Source organism: Carcharhinus amblyrhynchos, chromosome 9 (assembly GCF_965287045.1).
Source record: "Carcharhinus amblyrhynchos chromosome 9, sCarAmb.v2.hapA, whole genome shotgun sequence".
Taxonomy (NCBI): Eukaryota; Metazoa; Chordata; class Chondrichthyes; order Carcharhiniformes; family Carcharhinidae; genus Carcharhinus; species Carcharhinus amblyrhynchos.
In genome coordinates, this window is record NC_137332.1 from 38,083,901 (window position 1) to 38,109,683 (window position 25,783).

The window sequence follows — 25,783 nt, forward strand, 5'->3', positions numbered from 1 at the left end:
GCCCGTTGAAGTGGTGGAGGCTGCCTCGCTAAATATATTTAAGACGCGGGTATATAGGTTTTTGATAGGCAAGGGGATTAGGGTTATGAGGAGAAAGCGGGAAAGTGGAACTGAGCCACTTCAGATCAGCCATGATCTTACTGAATGGCGGGGCAGGCTCGAAGGGTTAGACGGCCTACTCCTGCTCCTATTTCTTATGTTCTGATGTGGTGAAAAAAACAAAGTCAAACTGGGTGAGAATATGCAGTCATAAAATCAATTCTATACAAGTTATGTTTTCATGATGTGCAATGAATAGGCTACATCATATTTGGAAAACATTGTTCACAACATCTTGGAAGATGCCAACAAGTCTAATCTCAGGGGAATGTATGAAGAAGATTAATGCAGTTTAAAGCTTTATAAGCTATTCAACATCAGAATCTTGATAGTCACAGAATCGTTTCAGTGCAGGCAATGGCCATTTGGCCTGTTTCTGATTAGCTCTCCAAATGAGTAACACACCTAGTATCATTCTCTTGCCTCCTCTCTGTAACCCTGCACAACCTTCCTTTTTGGATATGTTGAATTCCCTTTAGAATTTGCCTCCAACACTTGAGCATTCTAAACCCTAATCACTTGCTACATCAAAAAAGTTTTGCATGATGCTTTTTTTCACTAATGATTTCAAATCTGTCTTGTTCTTAATCCTTTCTCCTTAACTACTCTGTCCAGACACCTCAATTCATCTTCATAACTGAAGTTCCTCATCTCTGGAACCTTGTGCATAAAAGTGCTCCTATTTCCTCCCACAGTCCAAAAGGATATGCAGGTTAGGTGGACTGGCCATGCTAAACTGCCTCTTGGTGTCCCGATATATAGAGGTTAGGGGGACTAACAGGGTGAAATGCACGTGGTTACAAGATAGGGCCTGGGTAAGAGTCAATGCAGGCTCGATGGACTGAATGGCTTCCTTCAGCACTGCAGGAATTCTATGATAAACTGTGCCCAGACATGAACAGAAACTCTCTATCTTTAGATTAAAGTCTAATGCTCTCCTGATTTAGCTAACTGAGCTAAAGTATATAAAATATAAATGGTATAGCTAACAGAATGCCACATTACTTCAAGTGCACAAAAAACCCGGATTGTACAAGTGAACCAAGTAAAAAAAGCTATAATCAACTATATTTAAAATATCATGTCATAACTGGAGGTGGCAAAGTGATGATATTTGTTGATCTGAATTACTTTTCTTCAAATCTGACCAGATTCCGGGAAGTTCAGTGGAATAAACTGTTTTGGATCAGTGCAGGGGTCTCAACTATTTACTATTAATCACTTAGTCAAACAGAGTAATCTATCCAAGTTTGCTGGCTAAATAGTGGTAGGTGGAAATGCAAGCTGAGTAAGAGTCAGGGGCTTCAAAGAGATATAGACAGGTTATGTGAGTGGGCAACAAGGTGACAGAATATAATATGGGAAAGCGAGAGGATGTAAAAACGGAAAGACGTGAAACATTTAACGTTGATCTGCAAGGAGACTGGAACGTATTTGAACAAGGAACACAAAGTTAGCATGCAAAATGCAAGACGATTCTAATACAAGTTTAAGGAAGTCTTTCTACAGTTGCACAAGGCTTTGGTAAGACAACTAAGATTACTGTGCTGTGTGTAGCTTTGGTCTCCATACCCAAGGAAGGAGAGGGCGGGAATGTGGAACCGAGCCACGACAGATCAGCCATGATCTTATTGAATGGCGGGGCAGGCTCGAAGGGCTAGTTGGCCTACTCCTGCTCCTATTTCTTATGTTCTTATGTTAATGCCTTGGAGGCATGAAATTCATTCCTGTGATGACAGCTGCCTTATGAGAGACTGAGTTAATTCGCTTATACCTGCCAGGGGTTGAGAGGAATGAGATGTGATCTCACCATGCTTTTCAGACAATGAACTCCAGATGCCATCACCCACTAGGTGAAAATCTCAATCCCCTCTAATCTTTTTGCCAATAATTTAAAGCTTTATCTCTGCTTATTGGTTTTCCTTCAAAGAGATGCTTTTCATCTACTCTCTCTAGACCTCTGAATTTTATACATTTCAATTAAATCTCCCCTCAGTTTCCTCTGTTCTTAAGAAAACAAACCCAGCCAATCGGATCTTTTTTCATAAATTAAGTTTTCCATTCTTGGCAACATCCTCATAAATCTCCTCTGTACCCTCACCAGTGCAACAATATCCTTCCTGAAGTGCAGTGACCAAAACCGGACCCAATATTTTAGCTGTTACCTAATCAGTGTTTTTGTACTGTTCCAGCATTACATCCTTGCCCTCATATTTTATGCCATGGTCAAAAGAAGAAAGTATCCCATGTATCTTCATGACTACCTTACTTATCTCGCTACCTTCAGAGATCTATGGATATGCAAAGGTCCCTCTATCCATCATCCTACAAGTCAACTCCCACTGTTCCCAATCCCCTCAATTATGAATTTTTTTACTTGCACAAAAGTGCAAGATCACCCAACTTAGGGTTCATAACCCTAAATCTTTGACCATCTGTAATTTAGCATTCAAAACATCTCACCTAAACATATGCTGGTCCTGAAATAAATGACTTAAACTTAGAGACCGTGTTGTCTTTCCCAATAGAAAGTGCATACTAAGCGTGTGCCATCTCCAACGGCACGCGATTTGCGGCCATTTACAGGTTACAGTAACTCCTAACCAATATTTTGCAGTACAGGTACAGGACAGCACTTTCCTAAAAATAAGTGAAGCAAAATCCAGCAGAAAACATCCCAAGAAAATGAAAAAAAATTTGCAGGCTTACGTAGACTGAAAAATAGTGCAAGAGCTCCTATGTTGGCTAGGGAATATGTCAATTAATCCACAATCAAGTTAGATGGTCTGGAGGAAAAAATAATGACCAGTATTATTCATAATGTCAGGATAACTTTGTAAACAGGAGAGATCCACACTTGGAGGAAATGAAGTTACTCAATATATTGATAGAGCATCAAAAGAGGACCCCCAATTAATAGTCCACTCAAAAAGTACTTGAATTATACCAGCATTTAAATATTAAGAAGCATAGTGCTCATGTCACCGGGGACAATAAATATGTTGCAGAGCAGAAAATGCCTCTTCTTCGACTTCCAAAGAAACGTCAGCCATCACAGGATGATTTAATCACTTTAAAAAATCTTTCAGGCTGCATAATGTTAAGTTGGTAGAGGAGGTTGCTTCAACTGACCATGTAGCTACAGGAATATGTTAGGATGTGGGGGCAACTAGGCACAGCAGGTCTTCATTGAAGAAGAAACTGGCCTGTTTTGGAAGATGCTGAATATTTTGAAAGAAAAAAGGTAGCTCCAGGTTTTAGAAGAAGTGATGTGGAGATGCCGGCGTTGGACTGGGGTAAACACAGTAAGTCGTCTCACAACACCAGGTTAAAGTCCAAAAGGTTTATTTGGTAGCAAAAGCCACTAGCTTTCGGGTCTCTGACCCTTCATCAGGTGAGTGACAAAAGGGTCAGAGGCCCGAAACTAGTGGCTTTTGCTACCAAATAAACTTGTTGGGCTTTAACCAGATGTTGTAAGACTTCTTACTGTGTTTAGAAGAACTGCCAGGCTGTCCTTCGCTTCACGGTGTCAGTGTGGCTGGCTTTAAGTGTAAACCAATGCTGGTGTATAGGTCATGAAGCCATTTTGCTTTTAAAGTGAAAAACAAAAAAAACTCATCTGCCAGTCTTTTGAAAATCCGACAGCAATGCCTGGGTTACAGTAGTGGTATTTAAAGACTGGTTTGCTAATTGCTTTCTGCCAAAGGTCAGGACTTATCAGAAGAAAAATAACCTGTCTTTCAAGGTCCTACTAATCTTCAACAATGCACCTGGACATCCACACCCTCACAAAGAGCCCCCACATATAACCTGAGTTGCCTTAAGAATAAAATTACGTAAAAAATTAACTTCAGATTCATTCTTCTACAATATACAATTATTGAAATTTACACTTCTTTAGGCTCTCTATCAAGTCCATTTTGACCAAGTTTTAGTCACTATTCCCAAAATGTTCTTTGGCTTGGTTTCAAAAGAGTACGGTATCCTTCTCAGAAATGCTTAATGATGTTTGTCAACATTGGAAGTACTATTAACACTTGATGAGCTGATTAAAGAATATGGATCATGTACAGCAATTACCAATGAAATTAAACCAGAGACTAAATTTTTGAATTAATAGAAATTGCCAAACATTTACCCTAAAACTGACATAATAGATATTCTTTGTATCCATCTGATCCAACCAGTTTCTCATGTTTCTTTTGAAAAAAATATAGATGCGACTTGGTGCTTGAAAAAATTTTTAGTGGCACACAACTCAAAAGAGCAAGGAGGCAGAGAACCAATCACCATATGATCTTGCTAAAAATCAACCCATGACTGTTAGCCTAAAAACACAGTTTTTCACAAATCTGGCTTTAAAAGTCAATCCTAGTGTCTCAAGGATCAAACCATATTGTGATTACTTATCAGTATAGTTCATTAATTTAAAGGCCCACACGGACATTTAGATATCACCCCCCCATCATTTCTAGCAGCAATCTCCCAGCCAATTGACAAGACTGAGCAACACATGGTCAATCATGAGCAGAAATACCAATTCCTCAGCTCAAATTAAACTGGATTTAAAGTGGCAGAATGGCTTAACAAGTATTGGCAAAATGATCATATCAGTCGTGGAGTCATCTGACTATGCTCTCAGAGAGGCGAAGAATCATGTTCCAGGATTCAAAGCCAATGCCAGGCAGCACATGATTCCCAAAAAACATGATTTGGGAATCCATTAGAAACTAAATCTGGCACCTGAACTCTACAAAATAAACTGAATTTTGCCATTTTGTCATTCAATATGGAAAAAAGGTTTATCGATCAACGAGTTGGAAATGCGGATGAAAAGCTGACAACTTTGACATGCCAGCAAATAAAAGCCGTACCAAGATTGGTGATAAAATCATCCTAGTCATGGGGCAACATTTCACAGGTTCAGTTCCATCTTATATGGTGGATAGCACAAAATTAAAGCCAATGGTAATATTCCCTCTCCAAAGAAATTACAAAAAGGCAGCATCATCCATATTCACAAGCCAGGCTGGATTGATGAAGGTGGTTGCAAGAAATCGATCAATTGGTTTTGTGTAATTTGAAGACAGCGGAACTGCACAACAGAAAAGTTTGCTCTTCTGGGATACTGTGAGATGGGATGTGATTATTTTTATATTTTTGTGATTATGCTTTCTGTGGAGTTAAAGAAAACTGTGTGTACATGAGAGTTAAACACTGCTCAGGATTAATGAAACAGGGGGATGGCTACTAGAAACAGGTTGTCTATGAAGACCAAGAAATGAAAGTAAGTTTGTGCATTTTTAACATGGGGTTATGGTGGATTTGAATTACAAGTAAATAGGTTTGATTTGAAATTTGCATTCTGAGAATAATAGAGAAATTGCTTTTTCAGTTGTTGAATTTCAAAAAGTAGTTCAGAGATGACTTAGAACAGTTAACATCTTACCGGGGTCTCGAGGGTAAACAGAGGAAGCTACAGTAGAGTTAAAATATTAAACATTAAAGATTTTTATATGTGGAGTAGTTGAGTTCAAAGACAATGGGAATCAGAAACGAAAGTGGAAAAGATATGTAAGGAAAGGGATTTTTAACTGAGTGGAGTTGCTGTGGGGAAAAGCTCTGAAGATCAATTCCTTTGTGTGGGATGCTGGGAAGCTATGAATGTTTTGAATTGGAGGCAACCGTCCAATGTAAAGCCAGGAGAATCTATAATTTAGGAAGCAGTTTGTTTCTGAACCTCTATGGAATTTCACAAAGCGGTTGTGCCTGGGAAGTTAAGTATACATTTACTGAAGTGAAACATTTCCTTGACTTGGGTAATATTCACTGGAGTTGTATGACTAAGAATCTATAAAGAGAGTCTTATTAAAAATACAGTTTGCGTACTTTTAAATACGCATGTTTTTGGAGGTTTGTTCTGTAAGACTGTTTTAACGGCATAACTTTTGTCTTGTGTGCCTAAGTTTTTTACTTTTAATTTTTAACATTCTAAAAGCATTACTGGAGTTCTATGCTTTGGAGGTCAATGGCTCTTCCTTCTCGTTTCCACAATTTTAAAAAAAGTCTATAATTAGCTAGGCAGACTTTTCTTATGAATCTGGCTTGTTCACCATTATGAGGTGTGCTGATAACAACGTCAACATCATGCACAATACAGTGTGACATTAAGATCAATCAACTCCAATGGCGTAGTTATTCTTGGTGATCTTATGAATGTTGTTCAGCCCTTGGATGTAGATGCAAATACACTGCTCAAGGACAGCATCTTAAGTTGTGGAACAACTGGATGTTGAAAGTGAAAGTATATTCATTCACAGCTGAAATATGCAAGCATCATCACTTGCAACATGTGTGTCAATGGAACACAGACACTTGAAATGAACTCAAACCTATTTTGTCACAAAATTATTCCTAAAATGTGTAATATTAAATGTGCTCAACAATACCAAGGATTTGCCCAATGAAGTCAATAAGGAAGATCCAGTAGTTAGTTTATTAGTCACATGGAGACTTGCATTAACACTGCAATAAAGTTAATGTGAAAACCCCTTAGAGACCACACTCCAGCATCTGCTCGGGTACAATGAATGATGTTATGCAACCAAGTGATTAGGATGGATGATTCAGTGAGTCAGATGGTGATCAGTGATGTTGAAGGATTTCAAGTGTTGTAGTTCGTTTCTTGCATATTCATATTGCATTGAATGAAACATGTATAGATTATCATAAATGTTCATAATTCTTTAGTGTTGTTGGTTTCTACTTAATTACTTTGAGACAGTCATTACCACTGTGAAATACAATCCCATGGTTTATGACCTAAAAAAATTGGTCTCAAAAATCCAGTTTTTACAGAAGTATATCTGACAGACATTTTGTGTTTACTTCTTCACTCACCAATAGTGGTTCTGGACTGATGTGAGGGATAATATTATTCCACAAGGAAGGGAACAAAGCCATTTAGCTGACAACGAAAATTCCTTCCACGATTCTCTACAATCATTCATTTAATTTTCTTCACGATCACTGGACAAGCTATCATGAAGTTATTCCACCCATTTAATCTCCTTGGAAAAACCTTGTACAATCTATCCTATCATGAACTGGACCTGATCCACTTAATCAGCTTGCAGAGCAAATACTAATCACACAAAGAAAAAAATATTCTTGGGATGTAGACACCACAGTTAAGGCAGTCTGGTGTCAAGCTGCTGAAATGTTGTTGCTGTGCTCTCACAACGTTCCTAACTTTGTTTTGCAAATGGTGGAGGCACGTTGTTGAATCAGGTAGCGAGTTACTGACTGCAGAGTACCTATGATTCACTTTTGTGCCAATGAAGTTAAAATGGCTGATCCAATGCTTCATATCAAAGTTGACTCCCCAAAATATTGAAGGTGGATGCTGGTGACAGTGATGCCATTGAAAAACAAATGGTTGATCATTTTGTAGGAGATATTGTCCTTGATCCTACGCAAGTGCCAGACAGTAACTGTACCATCTGAAGCCCTGATATTATCCATGTGCTACTGTAAACTACTGTGCTTCATTATTATAGTTGTGAACGGCCTCATCATTTTGAAATCCTTAGTGAACGGCCTCACTCCTAAATTTAGGACACGGAAGATTTTTGAAGGAAGCGGAGGGAATAGTTTTGATTAATTCCTAGTGATATCTTGACCTACAACAACCACAAGCACCTTCCATGTGTCAAGTGTGATTTCAGCCGCTGGAATTTGATTTTCGCACTTTGGTGTATTAATTTCAAGAGGCAATTGTTGTCACTGTTCCTCTACTCTTACAGGTGTGTCTGATCTGTCATAAACTTATCTAATTTTTAAAAGTTTCTTTTCAAAGTTCGTAGCTATTTGCTACATTATTTCAAAGAAAGTTTGTAAAAATACTCTGAATCCTAAAGAAAATAAATAAAAATTCAGAATATTAATCTAACTACATTTCTACTGATTCACCCAGTTAATTTGGCTGTTTTTGAAGAGGGGATTTTGCAATACATAGGACAGCTGACATTTGCAGGACAGCCATGGTTATCAGGATTTCTTGTATGAGACATCATAAAAGTGCTCTGGGACTACTGGAAAGAGAAAATTCAGGAAAGCTTTATAAACTTGCAAAGAAAGTTATGGGCATTTGCGTGACCTAGGGAAGAGAAATCCAATGCTGGAATATCACATCCAGCCCTTTAATGCCTTTCACCGACATATTGAAAAACATGGTATTTGTTTATACTGATTCACGAATTAATAATTAAATTAAACTTTAATTGTCATTTATTTTTACACAAATTACTAAATGTGCTGGGAGAAAAAGGCAGACAGGCTGCAATCCCTCTTGGGTTTTGTGACAGTACAGCAACCCAAACATCCCTGCACATGCCATGCACAAGTCAGGTGTTTTAAATTGCTGTGCATATGCCACCGTGCAAAAAAATTAGAAATCACCTTTGCACTTGGGGGGAAAAAAGTGAACATTAAATATAAGAATCTTTTTATGAAGTAGATTCAATCCTCAGGCACCTGGTGGTATACTTTATGACTTCCAAGCATCTGGCCTTAAACTGTAGACAACTGAAAAGTTACCAAATCCCTGGTACAGACAAGAACACGAGGGTCAGTTTAAACAAACTAGTCTGTTGTCCAGTAATAACGACAATAACAGCTTAGAATATGAATTGCAATACAAAAACCAATTCTTGAATGACAACAGAGGGTAATTAGTAAAAATTGCCAGTAATGCTCAACTGTAACTAGGAAGATGAAAAAATGGGTGCCTTAAATATGTATTACTTATACAAAGTACTTTAAATTCAATGTGATGAAAATTTGAATGTTTGAATAAGTACTTCATAATTATAATTAACCTATAGCTTTTCACTAGTTCGCTGTTTTTATAACTGTTTTTATCCATTCTTAAAGTTACAAAGCCAATGCTCTGAGTGGACCGGGCAGACCCAAATCTTGCTTGGTCCAAAAAACCAAATTCAAACTGAATCCAATTCATGATCCCTACAAAGGAGATAAACAAGATCCAAGCTAACAACACTAAATATTGCATCCCATCTTGGGTTTGGTCAATGAAAAGGCCAAGTTGGTTAGATTGACAGGTGTGAAAAGGCAAAAGGGGGACTGGATGTGAATTTTCATGGACAGGTTGTTTGTAAAGTTGCACCCAGATCGGCTTTTCACATTAACAAAAACAAAGTCTGCATCACAGAGTGAGGGATTCAGTGTGAAAGCATAGTTGGCCTGAATCTACTTTCTTTTAGTTGGATTTCTAATTTCAACCAATAAAATCCAGTACTGAAAACCAGTATTGTGCAAAATATATTCATTACAAGAATTTACTACAAGAAATAGGAGTAGACCTTTGTGCATGCTCCACCATTCAATACAACCAATTACAGTTAATCTACCTCAGCTCAAACTTCCCACAATATCCACATATACCCCAAGTATCCAAAAGTGTGACAGCGTGATGAACACATGCAACATGCTGGCAATATTTTGAATTCCCACTCAAAATGTTTACATATTTCAATGAAATTTTCACCAATGATGATTTTTAATATGAATGTGTTTCTGCAAAGTTTAAATAAACAGGACCAACTACAGGTGTACAGACTCAATTAGAAGCATGCTACATTAAGAAGATATAACAAAGCAGAAAGCAAGGGGCTCATCGTAAATTCAGAATGGTAGGGGAAAAGGGGAGGACAACACTCAAGATGCTCAAAACCATCCAAGGCAAAGCAGCCTGCCTGATTCCAACCTGTTCCACAGACACTCAACCCCCCCAACACTGACAAACCGTGCTAGCTGTGTGCACGATCTACAAAATGCACTGCAGGACCTCACCTGGGTTCCTTAGGTACTAAACCCACAATCGCTACTATCTAGGATGGTGAAGGGAATGGATGGGGGGGAGGGGTATGAGTCAGTTTTAGACTGTGGATGAGAGTGAATTTAAAGTGTTGGAAAAAGTTGAGGATATAAAAGCAATAAATAATAATGGAGGGATATTCAAAACAGTGTCAAAGACTTACTTCTCTAATGATGGATATGAAGGGCTCAATGTTGTAGAAAACCTAGATATGAAGGGCTCAATGTTGTAGAAAACCTAGAAGTTAATGAAAAGTTTTGGGCAAAATTAAAAAGGAAATTAGGAAAGCAAAGGCAGGACATGAAAACATGCTGACAAGTAAAACCTAAAGGTTTCTTGGAGCAAGAGGATTAATAGACATGAAGGCCTATTAACAACCATTGAAAAAACCGAGTGGACATAGCGAACACGAGCATGAATCTCTGAAAAACACATTACATCGTTTTCCACAAAAGGGGGACAATACAGACTTTGCAATCAGGGAGGAGTAAGAAAAACTAGATGGACTTAACAGTGACATGGACTTAACATAGTGACAGAGAAAGCATTAAGGTGTTTAACAGCTTTGAAAGTGGATAAATCTCCAGGTTCTGATTAAATGTAACATAGGGAGGAAGAGGGGATCTGACCATTATCTTCCAATCCTCACTGACTGCAGGCATGATGCCAAAAGATTGGACAGCCAAAATGGCATTATTGTTTAAAATGTGAGAAAGGGATAGATCAAGTAATTACAGGCCACTAAGCCAAACCTTGGTGACGGGGAAATTATTGGAATAAAATCTGAGGGACAGCATAAATCTTCATCAAAAAAGACACAGATTAATCAAATATGGTCATACTGATTTATAAAGAGATAATCATGTCTGGCTAACATGATTGGATTTTTTGAGCAGGTTACATGGTTGATGATCATGCATCTGATCTAATAAATATGGATTTTAGCCAGCGTTTTTGATGAGGTTCCACGTGGCCAAACAATAATGAAAGTAAAGGCCCACAGGATCCAAGGCAAAATAGCAGGTGGGATCCAAAATTGGCTCAGTGGCAAGAAGTCAAGGCCAATGATTAATGGGTATTTAAGTGACTGGAAGCCTGTTTCCAGTGGGATTTCACAGTGTTCAGTATTAGTTCTCTTGCTTTTTCCAGTATATTTCAATGATTTTATTCAAATTTAGAGGGAATGATTAGGAAGTTTAGATTATGTAAAAATTGGCTGTGTGTTATTGTGAGGATAGTCAAACGGGCGGAAGAGTGGCAAATTGAGTTCATTTTGAAGAACTGAGGGAATGCATTTGGGGAAGTCAATCTGTAGTCAGCTTTCTGTTTATGCTGCTAAATTTAGATTTTATAAAATTGCTTCCAATTCTCCAAGTTTGAGTCATAGAAGCCTACAGCACAGAAGAGGCCTTTTGGCCTATCAAGTCTGTACTAGTCAAAAACAACCACCTAACTATTCTAATTCCATCTTCCAACACCTGGCCACATAGTCTTGTAGGCCTTGACATTGCACGTGCACATCTAAATACCCAAATATTATGAGGGTCTCTGCCTCCACTCCCCTTTTGGGCAGTGAGTTCCAGACGCTGATCACCCTCAGTGAAATAACCTTTCCTTACAATCCCTCTAAACCTCCTGCCCCTTACCTTAAATCTATGCACCCTGGTCACTGATCTTGCCACAAGGAAAAAAGTTTCTCCCTGTATTTCTATGCCCCTCAATTTTATACATCTCAGTCATGTCTCCCCCCCCCCCCAACCGTGTCCTCTGCTCCAAGGAAAACAACCCCAGTTTATCTAATCCCTCTTCATAACTAAAACTTGCCAGCCCAGGCAACATCCTGGTAAACCCCCTGCGCACTTTTTCAGTGCCATCACCTTCCTTCTATAGCGTGGATTCCAGAATGGCACACAATACTCTAGCTGTGGTTTAACTGTTCCAATATAATCTCCTTGCTCTCAAACCTTACGCGCGGCTAATAAAGGCAATAACCACTTTATCCACCTTTCCTGCTACCTCAAGGGGCCTGTGTACATGCACACCAAGGTCCCCCTCATCCTTGATGCTTCGCAGGGTCCTTTCATTCATCATATATTCCCTTGCCTTGTTTGTCTTGCCCATGAGGTCCAACAGAGGGTAGAAGAACGGTGACGCTGATTGGCTGTCACGGAGAAGATTCCATCAGCGCAGTCCAGATAGTGGTTTGTGGAGAAGCTGTTGTCAACGGACAGTTAAACCCCAAAGACTACTTCAGTGTTTACCTCCCTCCCTCCTCCTCCAATTCAAAACATGTCACTGTGAGGACCACAAGCAAGGGAAAGGCGAGTTGAGATTATTTTATCCTTTTAACTGTAAAAAGGTCAGCATGGCAGCGGTATGCTCCTCCTGCCAGAGGTGGGAAAATCAGGGACCAAATAAGTATTCCTGACAACTTTGTCTGCAAGAAGTGTGTCCACCTGCAGCTCCTCAGACTGCACTGTTTGGTTGGAGCTGCAGCTGGATACACTGTGGAGCATAAAGGGAGCCGAGAGAGTGATAGGCACTAGTTACAGGGAGGTTGTCACACCACAAGTTGTCAGGTAGATGGGTGACTACTAGGAGAAGGAGGCAGGTAGCGTAGGTGTCTCCTGTGGCGATTCCCCTTTCAAATAGGTACACCTCGCAGGGGAAAATACCAGCAGCAGCCAGGCCTATTTCTAGACCACTGCCGACACCATATGCTACTGAGAATAGGAATAGGAAGATTAGGCAGATGAATGTGTGGTTTGAGAGTTGGTGCAGAGACAAAGATTTAGATTTGTGGATCATTAGGGCCTCTTCTGGGGCAGAGGTGACCTGTTCAAGAGGGATGGATAACACCTGAACTGGAAGAGGACGTAATATCCTGGTGGGGAGAATTGCCAGAGCCATTTGGAAGGGTTTAAACTAGTTTAGCAGAAGGGTGAGACCCAAAGCAGTAGGGAGACAGAAGAGAAGGTTGAGGACAGCACTGAAGTTAAAGACAGCACATTAAATAGTAAAGGCAAGGTCAATAATCCTAGTACTTGACAGGTCAGGCAAAAGCAGGGACAGCAAGGGAAGTCCAGATTGAACTGCATTTATTTCAATGTTAGAGGTCTGATAGGCAAGGCAGATGAATTCAGGGCATGGGTGTGTACATGGAACTGGGATATTACAGCTATTACTGAAACATGGCTAAGGGAGGGACAGGTCTGGCAGCTCAATGTTCCAGGGTACAGATGCTACAGGAAAGATAGAACAGAAGGTAGGAGGCGGTGGAATTCCATTTTTGATTAAAGAAAACATCACGGCAGTACTGAAGGGGAATATTCCTGAGGGTTCATCCATTGAATCCATTTGGGTAGAACTGAGAAATAAGAAGGGGAGATCATTTTAATAGAATTGCACTACAGGCCCCCGAATAGTCAGCAGAAAATTGAGGAGCAAATATGTAAGGCAATTACAGATAGCTCCAAGAAAAATAGGGTGGTAATAGTAGGGGATTTTAACTGTCCCAACATTGACTGGGACAGCCATACTATTAGAGGTTCGGATGGAGAGAAATTTATTGAGTGTATTCAGGAAGGATTTCTCATTCAGTATGTGGATAGCCTGACTAGAAGGGGGCAAAACTTGACCCCCTCTTGGAAACTAAGGAAGCGCAGGTGACTGAAGTGTTAGTGAGAGATCTCTTCGGGACCAGTGATCATAATTCCATTAGTTTTAAGATGGCTATGGAGAATGTTAAGTCTGACCCAAAGGTTATAATTCTAAATTTTTATGGTATTAGACAGGAACTTTCAAAAGTTGATTGGGATAGTCTATTGGTAGGCAAAGGGAACGCTGGTAAGTGGGAGGAAAACATCACATTAAAAAACATCAAAACAAGTCTTCTTGTGACTCTAATAAATAGACTAAAAAGAACACTGGTAAATGGGAGGCTTTCAAAGGTGTGTTAACTAGGGTTCGGGGTAATCACATTCCTTTTAGAGTGAAGGGGCAAGGCTGGTCAAAGTACGGAACCCTGGATAACTTGGGATATTAGGGCTCTGGTCAAGGAGGAGGCATTCATACGCAGCTTGGATCAAGTGGATCTTTTGAAGAGTACAGAGAGTGTAGAAGTAGAGTTAAGAGAGAAATCAGGGGAATGAAAAGGGGACACAAGATTGCTTTGGCAGATAAGGCAAAGGAGAATCCTAAGAGCTTCTACAAATACATAAAGGGCAAAAGAGTAACTAGGGAGACAGTAGGATCTCTTAAGGATCAAAGTCATCCCAAATCCATAATAGATGGGAGAGATCATAAATGAATATTTATCAGTATTTACTGTTGAGAAAGGCACGGATGTTAGGGAACTTGGGGAAATAAATAACAATGTCTTGAGGTGCTGATGGAAGTCTTAAAGCACATCAAGGTAGATAAATCCCCAGAATCTGATAAAGTGTACCCCAGAATGTTGTGGGAGGTTAGGGAGGAAATTGCAGGTCCCCTAGCAGGGATATTTCAATCATCGACAGACACAGGCGAGGTGCCTGAAGACTGGAGGGTAATAAATATTGTGTCTTTGTTTAAGAAGGGCTGCAGGGTAAAGCCTGGGAATACAGACTGGTGAGCCTCACATTTGTAGTGGGTAAGTTGTTAGAAGGTATTCTGAGAAACAGGATCTACAGGCATTGAGAAAGGCAAGAACTGAGTAGAGACAGTCAGCATGCCGTCGAGACTGGAAAATCATGTCTCACAAATTTGTCTGAGTTTTTTGAAGGGGTAACTGAGAAGATAGATGAGGGCAGTGCAGTCGGCGTTGTCTACACGGACTTTAGCAATGCCTTTTCCAAAGTATTGCATGGTAGGTTGTCGCATAAGATTAAATCTCATGGGATTCAGGATGAGCTAGCCAATTGGATACAAAATTGGCTTGATGGCAGAAGATAGAAGTTAGTTGCAGAGGGTTGTTTTTCAAACTGGAGGCCTGTGACCAATGATATGCTTCAGGAATTAGTGCTGATCCACTGTTATTTGGCATTTATATCAATGATTTGGGTGAGAATTTAGGAGGCATGGTCAGTAAGTTTGCAGATGACACCAAGATTGATGCATAGTGGACAGTGAAGAAGGTTGGCTTGGATTGCAACAGGATCTTGATCAATTGAGCCAGTGGGCTGACAAATGGCAGATGGAGTTTAATTTAGATAAATGTGAAGTGATGCAATCTGATAGACTGAATCAGGAAAGGACCTATGCAAGTAATGGTAGGGGAGAATTATAAAACAAAGACCTTGGGGTACAGGTTCATAACTCCTTAAAAGCGGAGTACAGGTGAACAGTGTGGTGAAGAAGGCATTCAGCATGCTTGGTTTATTGGTCAGAACATTGAATACAGGAGTTGGGATGTCTTGTTGAAGTTGTACAAGACATTGATAAGACCACACTTGAAATATTGTGTGCAGTTCTGGTCATCCTGTTATAGAAAGGAAATTATTAAACTAGAAAGAGTACAGAAGAAATTTACTAGGGTACTACTGGGATTGATGGTTTGAGTTACAAAGAGCTGGATAGATTGGGACTCTTTTTTCTCTGGAGCGTAGGAGACTTAGGAGTGACCGTATAGAGGTCTATAAAATAATGATGGGCTTATGTAAGGTGGATAGTCAACATCTTTTCCCAAAGGTAGACAAGTCTAAAACCAGAGGGCATAGGTTTGTGCTGAGAGGGGAGAGATACAAAAGGGTCCAGAGGGAGAATTTTTTCACACAGAGGGTGGTGTCTGGAACAAGCTGCCAGAGGTAGTAGTAGAGTACAATTTTGTCTTTTAAAAAGCATTGAGACAGTTACATGGGTAAAATGGGTGTAGAAGGATACTTAATCAGACTGAATTCCATTTGCCACTGATCACTCATCTATATCTTCTTGTAATCTATGGCTATTCTCCTCACTATTTACCCCTGACCGCTGCATGGTGGCACAGTGGTTAGCACTGCTGCCTCCAGAGCCAGGGACCCAGGTTGGGTCACTATCTGTGCGCAGTCTGCACAATCTCCCTATGTTTGTGCTCCGGTTTCCTCCCAGTCCAAAAGATGTGCTGTTTAGATGCATTGGCCATGCTAAATTCTCCCTTAGTATACCCAAACTGTTGCTGGAGTGTAGTAAATGGGGGACTTTCACTATAACTTCATTGCAGTGTTAATGTAAGCCTTCTTGTGACTCTAATAAATAGACTAAAAATAATTGTATGATCTGTGATCTTTAACCCTTTTTGCAATGCTATTCCTTTACCCAGTATTTTGCCTGTCAACTCTTAAAAAAGGTCACATTTTATATATGTCTGGCAACACGAATGTTTTGGTACTGGAAACTTAGGCAATTTGTGCAACCTATAGATAACACTGGAATCAAAAGTATATCTAGTCTTTTTCAACGTATGCCATGTCTTCAGGTGCATAACAACTGTGGGAATTAGATCACTTTGGGAAAACATTTTTATTTGATGATATTAATAATTATGGATCAAAATGCAGAAGAATGGAGTTGAGGTACAGATTACCCACAATCTAGCAGAACAGGGGCACAGGCTCAATGAACTGCACCTGTTACTAAACACAAAAGCACAAGATTATAATAAGCTGCCCTTCTCTCTGATTTGTGGACTCAATCAGAAAGAACAAATCACTCTGCAACTGGATCTACCTCTGTTCATCCTTCAATTATGGTAGTGTATGGGTCAGGAATGCCAAAAGGACATAATAGTGTTAATTTTGATCTTAATTACCGTCCAAAAAGATTTGAAGATCATGTCTGACAAGAATTCAAGATTAATGATTTTGTTTTCACTTTTTGTCACAAGATAAACAGCTAAACAAAATTTCTGTGGAACAATAAATGTTTGTAAAGTTGCTGAGAGTTTTCCAGAAGCATCAATAAGTGTCATAAAACATTGAGAGCCTATTCTATGATAACTGCTTCATTATAAGCCCTTTGTTTCATCTTAGCCATAAAGACTGTTTAATCAGAACAGCAACCAAAGCTGCATGGTTACTTTTGAGTCTGTTAAGTAATGGATAACATCAGAATTACGCGCATGTGTGCCCATACTCCCAGTAGAATGCCCTGGTTGTTCAACTTTCTATTCAACAAGCAAATACAAGCCATAATTGATTGAAGTACATTTTCAGATGTCATTTACTCCCAAAGAGAATATTTAAAAGGAAAACATTTTATATAGTGAAAAAAGAAACTCAACTTTTGATCAATGAAGGACTTGAATGAAAAGTGGGAACATATTTGTAGGTGTTCAGTCTATCAAACCTACTTCACCATTCAACGAGATCTTCAACCTCAACTCCACTTACCCCAGTATCATCATATCCCTTGATTGCTTTAATTGGTGTCTAAAGATCTACCAATCTTTGTCTTGAACATACTCAATGACTTAGTATCCATTGTCCTCTGTGGGAGAGTATTCCCAGCTTTGAGCTTGCTCATCTGAGTCATAATTAGCTGACCACTTATTCTGAGACTATATCCCTAGTTATAAACACTGAAGCTGAAGGGAAGAGAGAGAAAGAGAACATCTTCTCATTACCTACCCTAGCAAGTTCATTTTCTCCTAAACTCTAGGGAATATTTGACCTTAAATATCTCAATTCCTGGGATAAGGGGAATGTCCAGTCTATTGAACCTTTCTTGCATTCCCTTTAGGGCAAGTAAATGGAATGCAAGGCGATCAAAACTGCACACACAGATGTGATCCAACCAAGATCCTATACAATCACAGTAAATCTTCTTCATCCATACTCAAAACTACCACCATCCCCTTGCAAACTTGGCAAATAAGGAGACCAAAAGCGTACATGGTACTCCAGATGTGGTCTCACTAGGGCTCTGAACAACTGTTAGCAACACTTCGACTATAAATTATAGCGGCAGAATTAACCACTTGGTGGAGCCTGCTCCACCATTCAATCATGGCTGATATTTTTCACATTTCCATTCTCCTGCCATAACTCCTGATCCCCTCATTAATCAAGAACCTATCTAACTCTGTCTTAAAGAAGCTCAATGACCTGGCCTCCATACCCTTCTGTGGCAAACAGTTCCACAGATTTACCACTGGCTGAAGAAATTCCCGCTCATCTGTTTTAAAAGATAATCCCTTTAGTCCGCGGTTATGCCTTCTGGTTCTAGTTTTTCCTACTAATGGAAACATCGTCTCCATTTCCACTCTATCCAGGCCTCACAGTATCCTGTAAATTTCAGGAAGACCCCCCCATCCTTCTAATGACTAAAGATCCAGAGTTCTCAACTGCTCCTCATACAACAAGCTCTTCATTCCAGGGATCATACTTGTGAACCTCCTCTGGACCCTTTCCAAGCCAGCACATCCTTCCATAGATACTGGGCCCAGAACTGCTCACAATACTCCAAATGGGATCTGACCAGAGCCTTATACATTCTCAAGTACATCCCTGACCTTGTATTCTAGCCCTCTTGACATGAATACTAACATTGCAGTTGCCTTCCTAACTGCTGAATGAATCTGCATGTTAACCTTAAGAGAATCTTGAACAAGGACTCCCAAGTCCCTTTGTGCTTCTGATTGCCTAAGCATTTCCCCATTTAGAAAATAGCCTATGCTTCCATTCCTCCTTCCAAAGTGCATACTTTTCCACATTGTATTCCATCTGCCACTTCTTTACCCATTCTCCTAGCTCTTCCAAATACTTCTGCAGGTTCCCTGTTATCTCAATACTACCTTTCCATCTACATATCTTTGTATCATTTGCAAACCTAACAATAGTGCCTTCAGTTCCTTGCTCCAAATCGTTAATGTATATCGTGAAAAGTTGTGGTCCAGCACCAACCCCTGAGGCACATTACTAGTCACTGGTTGCTATCCTGAAAAGAACTGCTTAATCCCCACTCTCTGCCTTCTGCCAGTCAGCCAATGCTCTATCCATGCCAGGATCTTATCCTTAACATCATGGGCTCTTAACTTATTTAACAGTCTCCTATGTTGCAACTTGTCAAAGGCCTTCTGGAAATCTAAATCAATCACATCCACTGGTTCTCCTTTATCTAATTTCCTTGTTACCTCCTCCAAGAACTAACAGATTTGTCGGGCATGACCCCCCCTTGAAGCCATGCTGACCCAGTCCAATTTTATCATGCACTTCCAGGTATTCTGTGATTTCATCTTTAATAATGGACTCTAAAATCTTGCCAATAACTGAAGTCAGGCTAACTGGCCTATAATTTCCTGTCTGCTGCCTCTTTCTTCTTAAACAGCGGTGTTACATTAGCTACTTTCCAGTCCTCTGGGACCCTCCCTGCCTCCACTGATTCCTGAAACATCAATGCCTCCAAGATTTTCTCAGCTCTTTTAGAATCCTGGGGGGTGTTGTCCATCCAGTCCAGGTGATTTATCCACCTTCAGATCTTTCCGTTTCCCCAGAATCTTCTTGGTGATGTCATTACACTGATTCTTCTGAAGTTCTGGCATCCCACTGGTGTCTTTCACTGTGAAGACTGATGCAAAGTAACTATTCAGTTCCTCTGCCAGTTTTTTGTTTTCTATTATTACGTCCTCAGCCTCATTTTCCAGTGGTCCAATGTATATTTTTGCCTCTCTCTTACCTCTTACATATTGAAAAAACTCTTCCTATCTTCTATTACTAGCGAGCTTACACTCATATTTCATCTCCTCCCCCCTTATTGCTTTTTTAGTCATTTTATGCTCACTTTTAAAGTCTTCCCAATCCTCTGGCTTCCCACTAATCCTTGCCACTTTGTATGCTTTTTCTCTCACTTTTATGCTGTGCTTGACTTCCCTCATCAGCCATGGATGCCTCATCTTCCCTTAGCATGTTTCCTCCCCCTTGGGATGAACTTCTGTTGTGCCTCCTGAATAACCCCCAAAAACTCCTGCCATTGCTGTTCCACAGTCTTCCCCGCTAGACTCTCTTTCCAATCAACTCTGGCCAGCTCTTCCCTCATGTCTTTGTAGTTACCTTTATTTAATTGTAATACCATTACATCTGATTCCAGCTTCTCCCCCTCAAACTGCAGGGTAAATTCTATCAAATTGTGGTCACTGCTCCCTAATGGTTCCTTCATCTTAAGTTCCCTAATCAAGTCTGCCTCATTACACATCACCAAATCCAGAATTGCCTGTTCCCTGATAGGCTGTCAAAAGCTGCTCCAAAAAAAACAGCTCTTAAGACATTCCACAAATTCCTTTTCTTGCAATCCACTATCTACATGATTTTCCCAGCCCACCTGATTTTTTATTTACATTTGCCTTTTCCTACTTCCATACTTAATTTTCTTTGCAATAAAGACCAATGTTCTAATTGCCATCCTAACCATTTTCTGTAGCTGCACACTAACTTTGAGAGTCTTTCTTAAAAAGTCTTTTGTAGACTACATGCTCTTCACTGCATACTCTCCTATCTTTGTGTCATCAGCACATCTGGTCTCTTCATCCAGGTCACTGACATAGATTATAAATATTTGAGGCTACAGCACTGATCCTATCTCATACTCCATTAGCTACAGTTCCAAACCCAAAAATCAATATACCCCTCGCCGCTTCCTGTTAGCTAACCAATCCTTTACCTATGCTATCATGGTATCCCCCTTTACCTTGAGCTCTCATTTTGTGTAGGAACCTTTGAAGTGGCACCTTATCAAGTTCTGTCCACCAAAAGCAGGACGAATGCAACCCAACCAATGACTGCCTCATCAGTCTTCTCTCAATCACCAGAAAAGTGAAGGAAGGTGCTGTCAACAGTGCTAGCAGGTGGTAGGTATTCAACAACATCATGTTCAGTTTGGAGTCCACTAAGGTCACTCAGTTCCTGATCTCAGTAGAACCTTGGTCTAAAATAGGCAAAAGGGCTGAATGTCAGAGGTGAGAATGAGGGTGACTGCCCTTGATATTGGGGCAGCATTCGACCAAGTGTGACATCAAGCAGACTTAGCAAAACTGAAGTCAATGGAAATCAACGGGGAAACTCTACACTGCTTGGAGTCATACCTGCACAAAGGGGGACGGTTGATTGTTGAAGATCTAGTTACCTCAGTCCCAGGACACACTGCAGGAGATCCTCAGGGTAATGTCCTAAGCCCAACTATTTTCAGCTGCCCCATCAATTATCTTCCTCCCATCATAAGGTCAGTGGTGGGATTGCTTGCTGATGATTGTGCAATGTTGAACACCATTTGCAACACCTCAGAGACTGAATCAGTCCATGTCCACATGCAGCAAAATGTGGATAATATTCAGCCTTCGGCTGACGATAAATGATGAGTAACATTCATGCCATACAATAGAGAATCCACCTATCACCACATGGTGTGCAATGGCAGTGCCATTGATGAATCTCCTACTAACATCCAGGAGGATACTAGATCAAGCATATAAATACTGATAGACTGTCTCAAAATTGGCAACCTGAGGACCAAGTCTGCGCCGGATTTCAGATCTTGCCCATTTTTGGAAATAGGTCCCAAGGCATTTAACAGTACCTGCAGTTTAATCACAGATTTATTCTTGAGTGATATTTATTTAAGGCAAGCACACAAACTCCATGGTACTTTGGTAAGGCCACAAAAAATTAGTTCATTTTGGGTCACTACAACAATCCAGTGCTTACATAGAACATAACAGCGCAGAACAGGCCCTTCGGCCCACGATGTTGCGCCGACCAGTTACAAAACAATGACCCACTAACCTAAACCAATCCCTTCTCGTCCATAAACCTATCCACGGATCTCTTAAACGCCCCCAAACTAGGCGCATTTACAACTGCAGCAGGCAGGGCATTCCAATCCCTCACCACCCTCTGGGTAAAGAACCTACCCCTGACATCCGTCCTATAACTACCACCCCTTAATTTAAAGCCATGCCCCCTCGTGCTAGATTTCTCCATCAGAGGAAAAAGGCTATCACTATCCACCCTATCTAAACCTCTAATCATCTTATATGTTTCAATAAGATCCCCTCTTAGCCGCCTTCTTTCCAGCGAAAACAACCCCAAATCCCTCAGCCTCTCCTCATAGGACCTCCCCTCCATACCAGGCAACATCCTGGTAAACCTCCTCTGCACCCTCTCCAAAGCCTCCACATCCTTCCTGTAATGTGGGGACCAGAACTGCACACAGTACTCCAAGTGCGGCTGCACCAGAGTTGTGTACAGTTGCAACATGACGCTGCGACTCCTAAATTCAATCCCCCTACCAATAAACGCCAAGACACCGTATGCCTTCTTAACAACCTTATCTACTTGACTCCCAACTTTCAGGGATCTATGTACACATACACCTAGATCCCTCTGCTCATCCACACTATTCAAAGTCCTCCCGTTAGCCCTATACTCGACACATCTGTTATTCCTACCAAAGTGAATTACCTCACACTTCTCCGCATTAAACTCCATCCGCCACCTCTCGGCCCAGCTCTGCAACCTGTCTAAGTCTTCCTGCAAACTATGACACCCTTCATCACTATCATCTGCTTCTCTGACTGAAAAGGCTAGAGAGAAAACAGGAGCTAACTGATTTGGTTCATTCGAAATCTCCATTCTCCTCTTTCCAACCGATTCCAAAGCTGTAACCATCAAGTTAAGCAAGGATTGTCCATAATCAAACAGTCTTGTTCACTGTTTAAATAAATTTCAAACTCCATATTCAAATCAGAAGCGTGATTCAACTTCCGTAACACTGGTCACACTTGCCTGATCCTCAACCCGTCCAGCATCAAAATCCTTATGTTTCTACTCTCTCAACACAAACACTCAAACATCCTCATAGAACTATGTAATCCAACTTTTTCAAAACTTGGGCCAATCATATTCTATCCTGCACTTGGTCTTCCTCACCTGTCATTAATTCAAGTATTGATCAATCTATCAATATATCACTCAAAATTTTTCATTATTTAAAATTCCCCCATAATTTTATCCCAGCCCACCTCTGCACTCTTCTCCAGCCTTGCATTCATGAAACTGTCCTCATCTGTGCACTCATCCTCCTGTGTTTCTCCCAGCTATCCGCAGTTTTGGCCTCTGCTCAAACTGTTGCAACACCTTTTTATCTTGATTTCTTCCTCCCCACCTTTAAAGGCCTCAAAAAAGCCGACCTTTATTGACTATGCCTGTGACTTTCCCTTAATCCATCTCTCTCTATGTAATAATTAATGGGCAGTATAAACATCAAAATTGTTGTCACTAAGGATTTTTACATCAACAGTCAGGGGTTGCAGAGCAATACTATATTAGCATTATAATAATGATTTTAACAGAATCAGCTTTAATAAGACTATTACAAATTTAAACTTAAAATTAAGATGCATCTGGCAAATTCTGTTGTCCCAAAAGAAATTGGTGGCACAAGTTAAAAATAAAGCTAATAAACTAGTGAATGAGAATGAATATAACATTTCCAATATTTATAACATGGGAACAGACACTGGAATAAAGTCTACAAGCTACTCAAGAGTCAGCAGCATTACAAACTTGACAAACTTTTCCCACATGTCCAGAGCAACATTCAAATGGCATAATTACATCACGTATGAGGTGATCGAACTATGCATTTGGCCAGACTTAGGATTTTCTATTAGAAATGATAAAAATTTAGACTAACTTTTTCTTAAAGACAATGTGCCCTTGTTTCACATGCCCTTTCCAAACAAAAATACCAATATAACAAAGCTAAACAATTGAGAATTAAATCAACCTACAGTTCCAGATAAATAAACAATTAATTTATAATCTAAGACAGACAATTTTATCTACAGCTAAATGGATGTTTGGAGCCTAATTCACTCACGTTCAGATAGTTGTTAGAAAAACTAGGTCAGAAGAATGCCAAATGCAACAAATGTCCACAAGTACTGTGAAAGAAATCACAGTAGCTCAGTATTATTCCATAAAGTACTGTATGGTATACATCAACCAAGAAAGGGCAGCACAAACAGGAAAATATAAATAACTTTACAAATCAGTACATTGAGAATTTGGAGCCAAATGGATCAAATCTCACTGCCATGTAATGACCAATACTGTGCAAAAACTTTAAGCCTTTAAGAGTCTAGGATTGAATTTGAAAATAAAATGCTCATTCCTTCTGAAATGTGAAGCACCGAAGTTCAATGTTAATGCCAAATGCAAGTGTTCCATTTGCACAAGACAAAGCCAGAATGTGTTTCTGTAATGGGACGAGAACATTGTCTAACCACTGGAGACACAATTGTGCACGGACTTCACAAAAGATGTCTATTCTTTCCTGAATACATTAACTGTGCTAAAACGTCAAGTTAAATATATACCAGTGGCTAGCTGATGGGCCAAGTAGGTGTTTTTAATAATTTCAGTAAACAATGATGCTCTGTGCCATTTGCAAACCGACAGAACAGTGCATTGCACAAAAGCTGTGGCATGCTCTAACCGTAATGACAGGCCTATGACTTCAAATTCTACATGTATAAATTAGAACTGGAAATACAAATCTGTCAACACGGTTAAAATAAGGCAAACTATTTAACCTCGCCTCTCAAAAATGACTTAATTTTAACTAGGGTCTTATTGTTTTAATTTTGAGTTGTTTGAAGCACTTTTTATTTCGAATGAATAAATGGTTAATTCTTGGAGTTGATTCAATTGTGCTTATGCCAAAAAACGTTACATTAGTTACCGGAGATAAACACGAACTTCAAAATCGCAAGGCTTGTTTTCGTAGGTAGCTGAACATATAGAGTACCAGCAGGTCGAGGGACACCAGACAGACAGACAGCAACGACAGAAAGAAAAACTTGCCCAAACAAAGACGAACCTGATATGGCGGCGGCGGCTCCTGGTCTATTTCGGTGCCGTCTCCGTAACTCGCCCGGTCAGAGGACTCATGGAGCAAAGAAATGTCATCTGATGTAGGAGATTTCAAACAATTTCCCATATTTCTCCTTATAAATATTACACCGTATTTACCATCACTGCGTGGCCCGGGGTGAGGAGGGGGAGGCAAGTCGAGGCGAGAGGAAGAATAAACTGGCAGAAAACGAGTGTTTAAAACAAAAACGTTTCTTTATGGGGAATGTCGTTTCCTCCCTATCTACCACCAGACACTGAACATTTCCTTTCCTCTCAGGAAGCAAGGCCTCTCGCTGCTTCTCGTTTCTCTCTCCACCGAAAACAAAACAAAAACAAGCCGCCCTGAAATTCAGGGTGTGTGTGTGTGTGTGTGTCGGGGGTGGGGCGGCGAAATCCACAGACTGCTGGCTTACTACCAACTTTTCATCAAGACAGGAAAATAAACTCTTTATTAGTCATTTGCCGACTGACGAGGGAGGCCGGTTTAAGCCCACAGTCCCTCTCCCTCTGGGGCCACCCAGCTGCAGCTTTTCCCTTTCTGATTTGACCCTTCTCCTCTCTCCCTGCGCCTCGATGCGGGCCTGTCTGCGTATTACGTCACTGGGCTGGTATGAGCATCTGCGCATTACGTCATCTGCCCACCTGCATAAGCGTCTGCGTATTACGTCACCTGTCCGCCTGCGTATTACGTCACGGGGGTGACCACGCGTCTTTGGCCGGCATGCGCAAGGTGGTCGCCATTGTTGCGAAGGTAGTTGTGGTGTTGAAGGCGATGGATTGAGCGAATGTTTCTTTCGTTAATAACGAAGTGTGGTTCCATTTTAAAATTATAATACACTCCACTCTTGAATTTGTGATGTTTCTCATTAGTTTCTTTTATTGTAGGTGCGTCATTTTTTTCCAGAGCCACGCACTGACAAAG

The 25,783-nt window shown here is 40.3% G+C and overlaps 1 protein-coding gene across 1 annotated transcript in view; it reads right to left on the reverse strand.

Moving 5' to 3' along the window:
• Nucleotides 1–25,435, reverse strand: part of rnf11b (ring finger protein 11b) — a 47,710-nt gene extending 22,275 nt beyond the window's left edge. Inside the window, exon 1 of the mRNA XM_080195484.1 lies at nucleotides 24,827–25,435. Within this exon, the coding sequence (XP_080051610.1) occupies nucleotides 24,827–24,946 (120 nt within the window). The 5' untranslated portion in view covers nucleotides 24,947–25,435. The remainder of the gene's footprint in view (nucleotides 1–24,826) is intronic.
• Nucleotides 25,436–25,783: the final 348 nt, after the last annotated feature.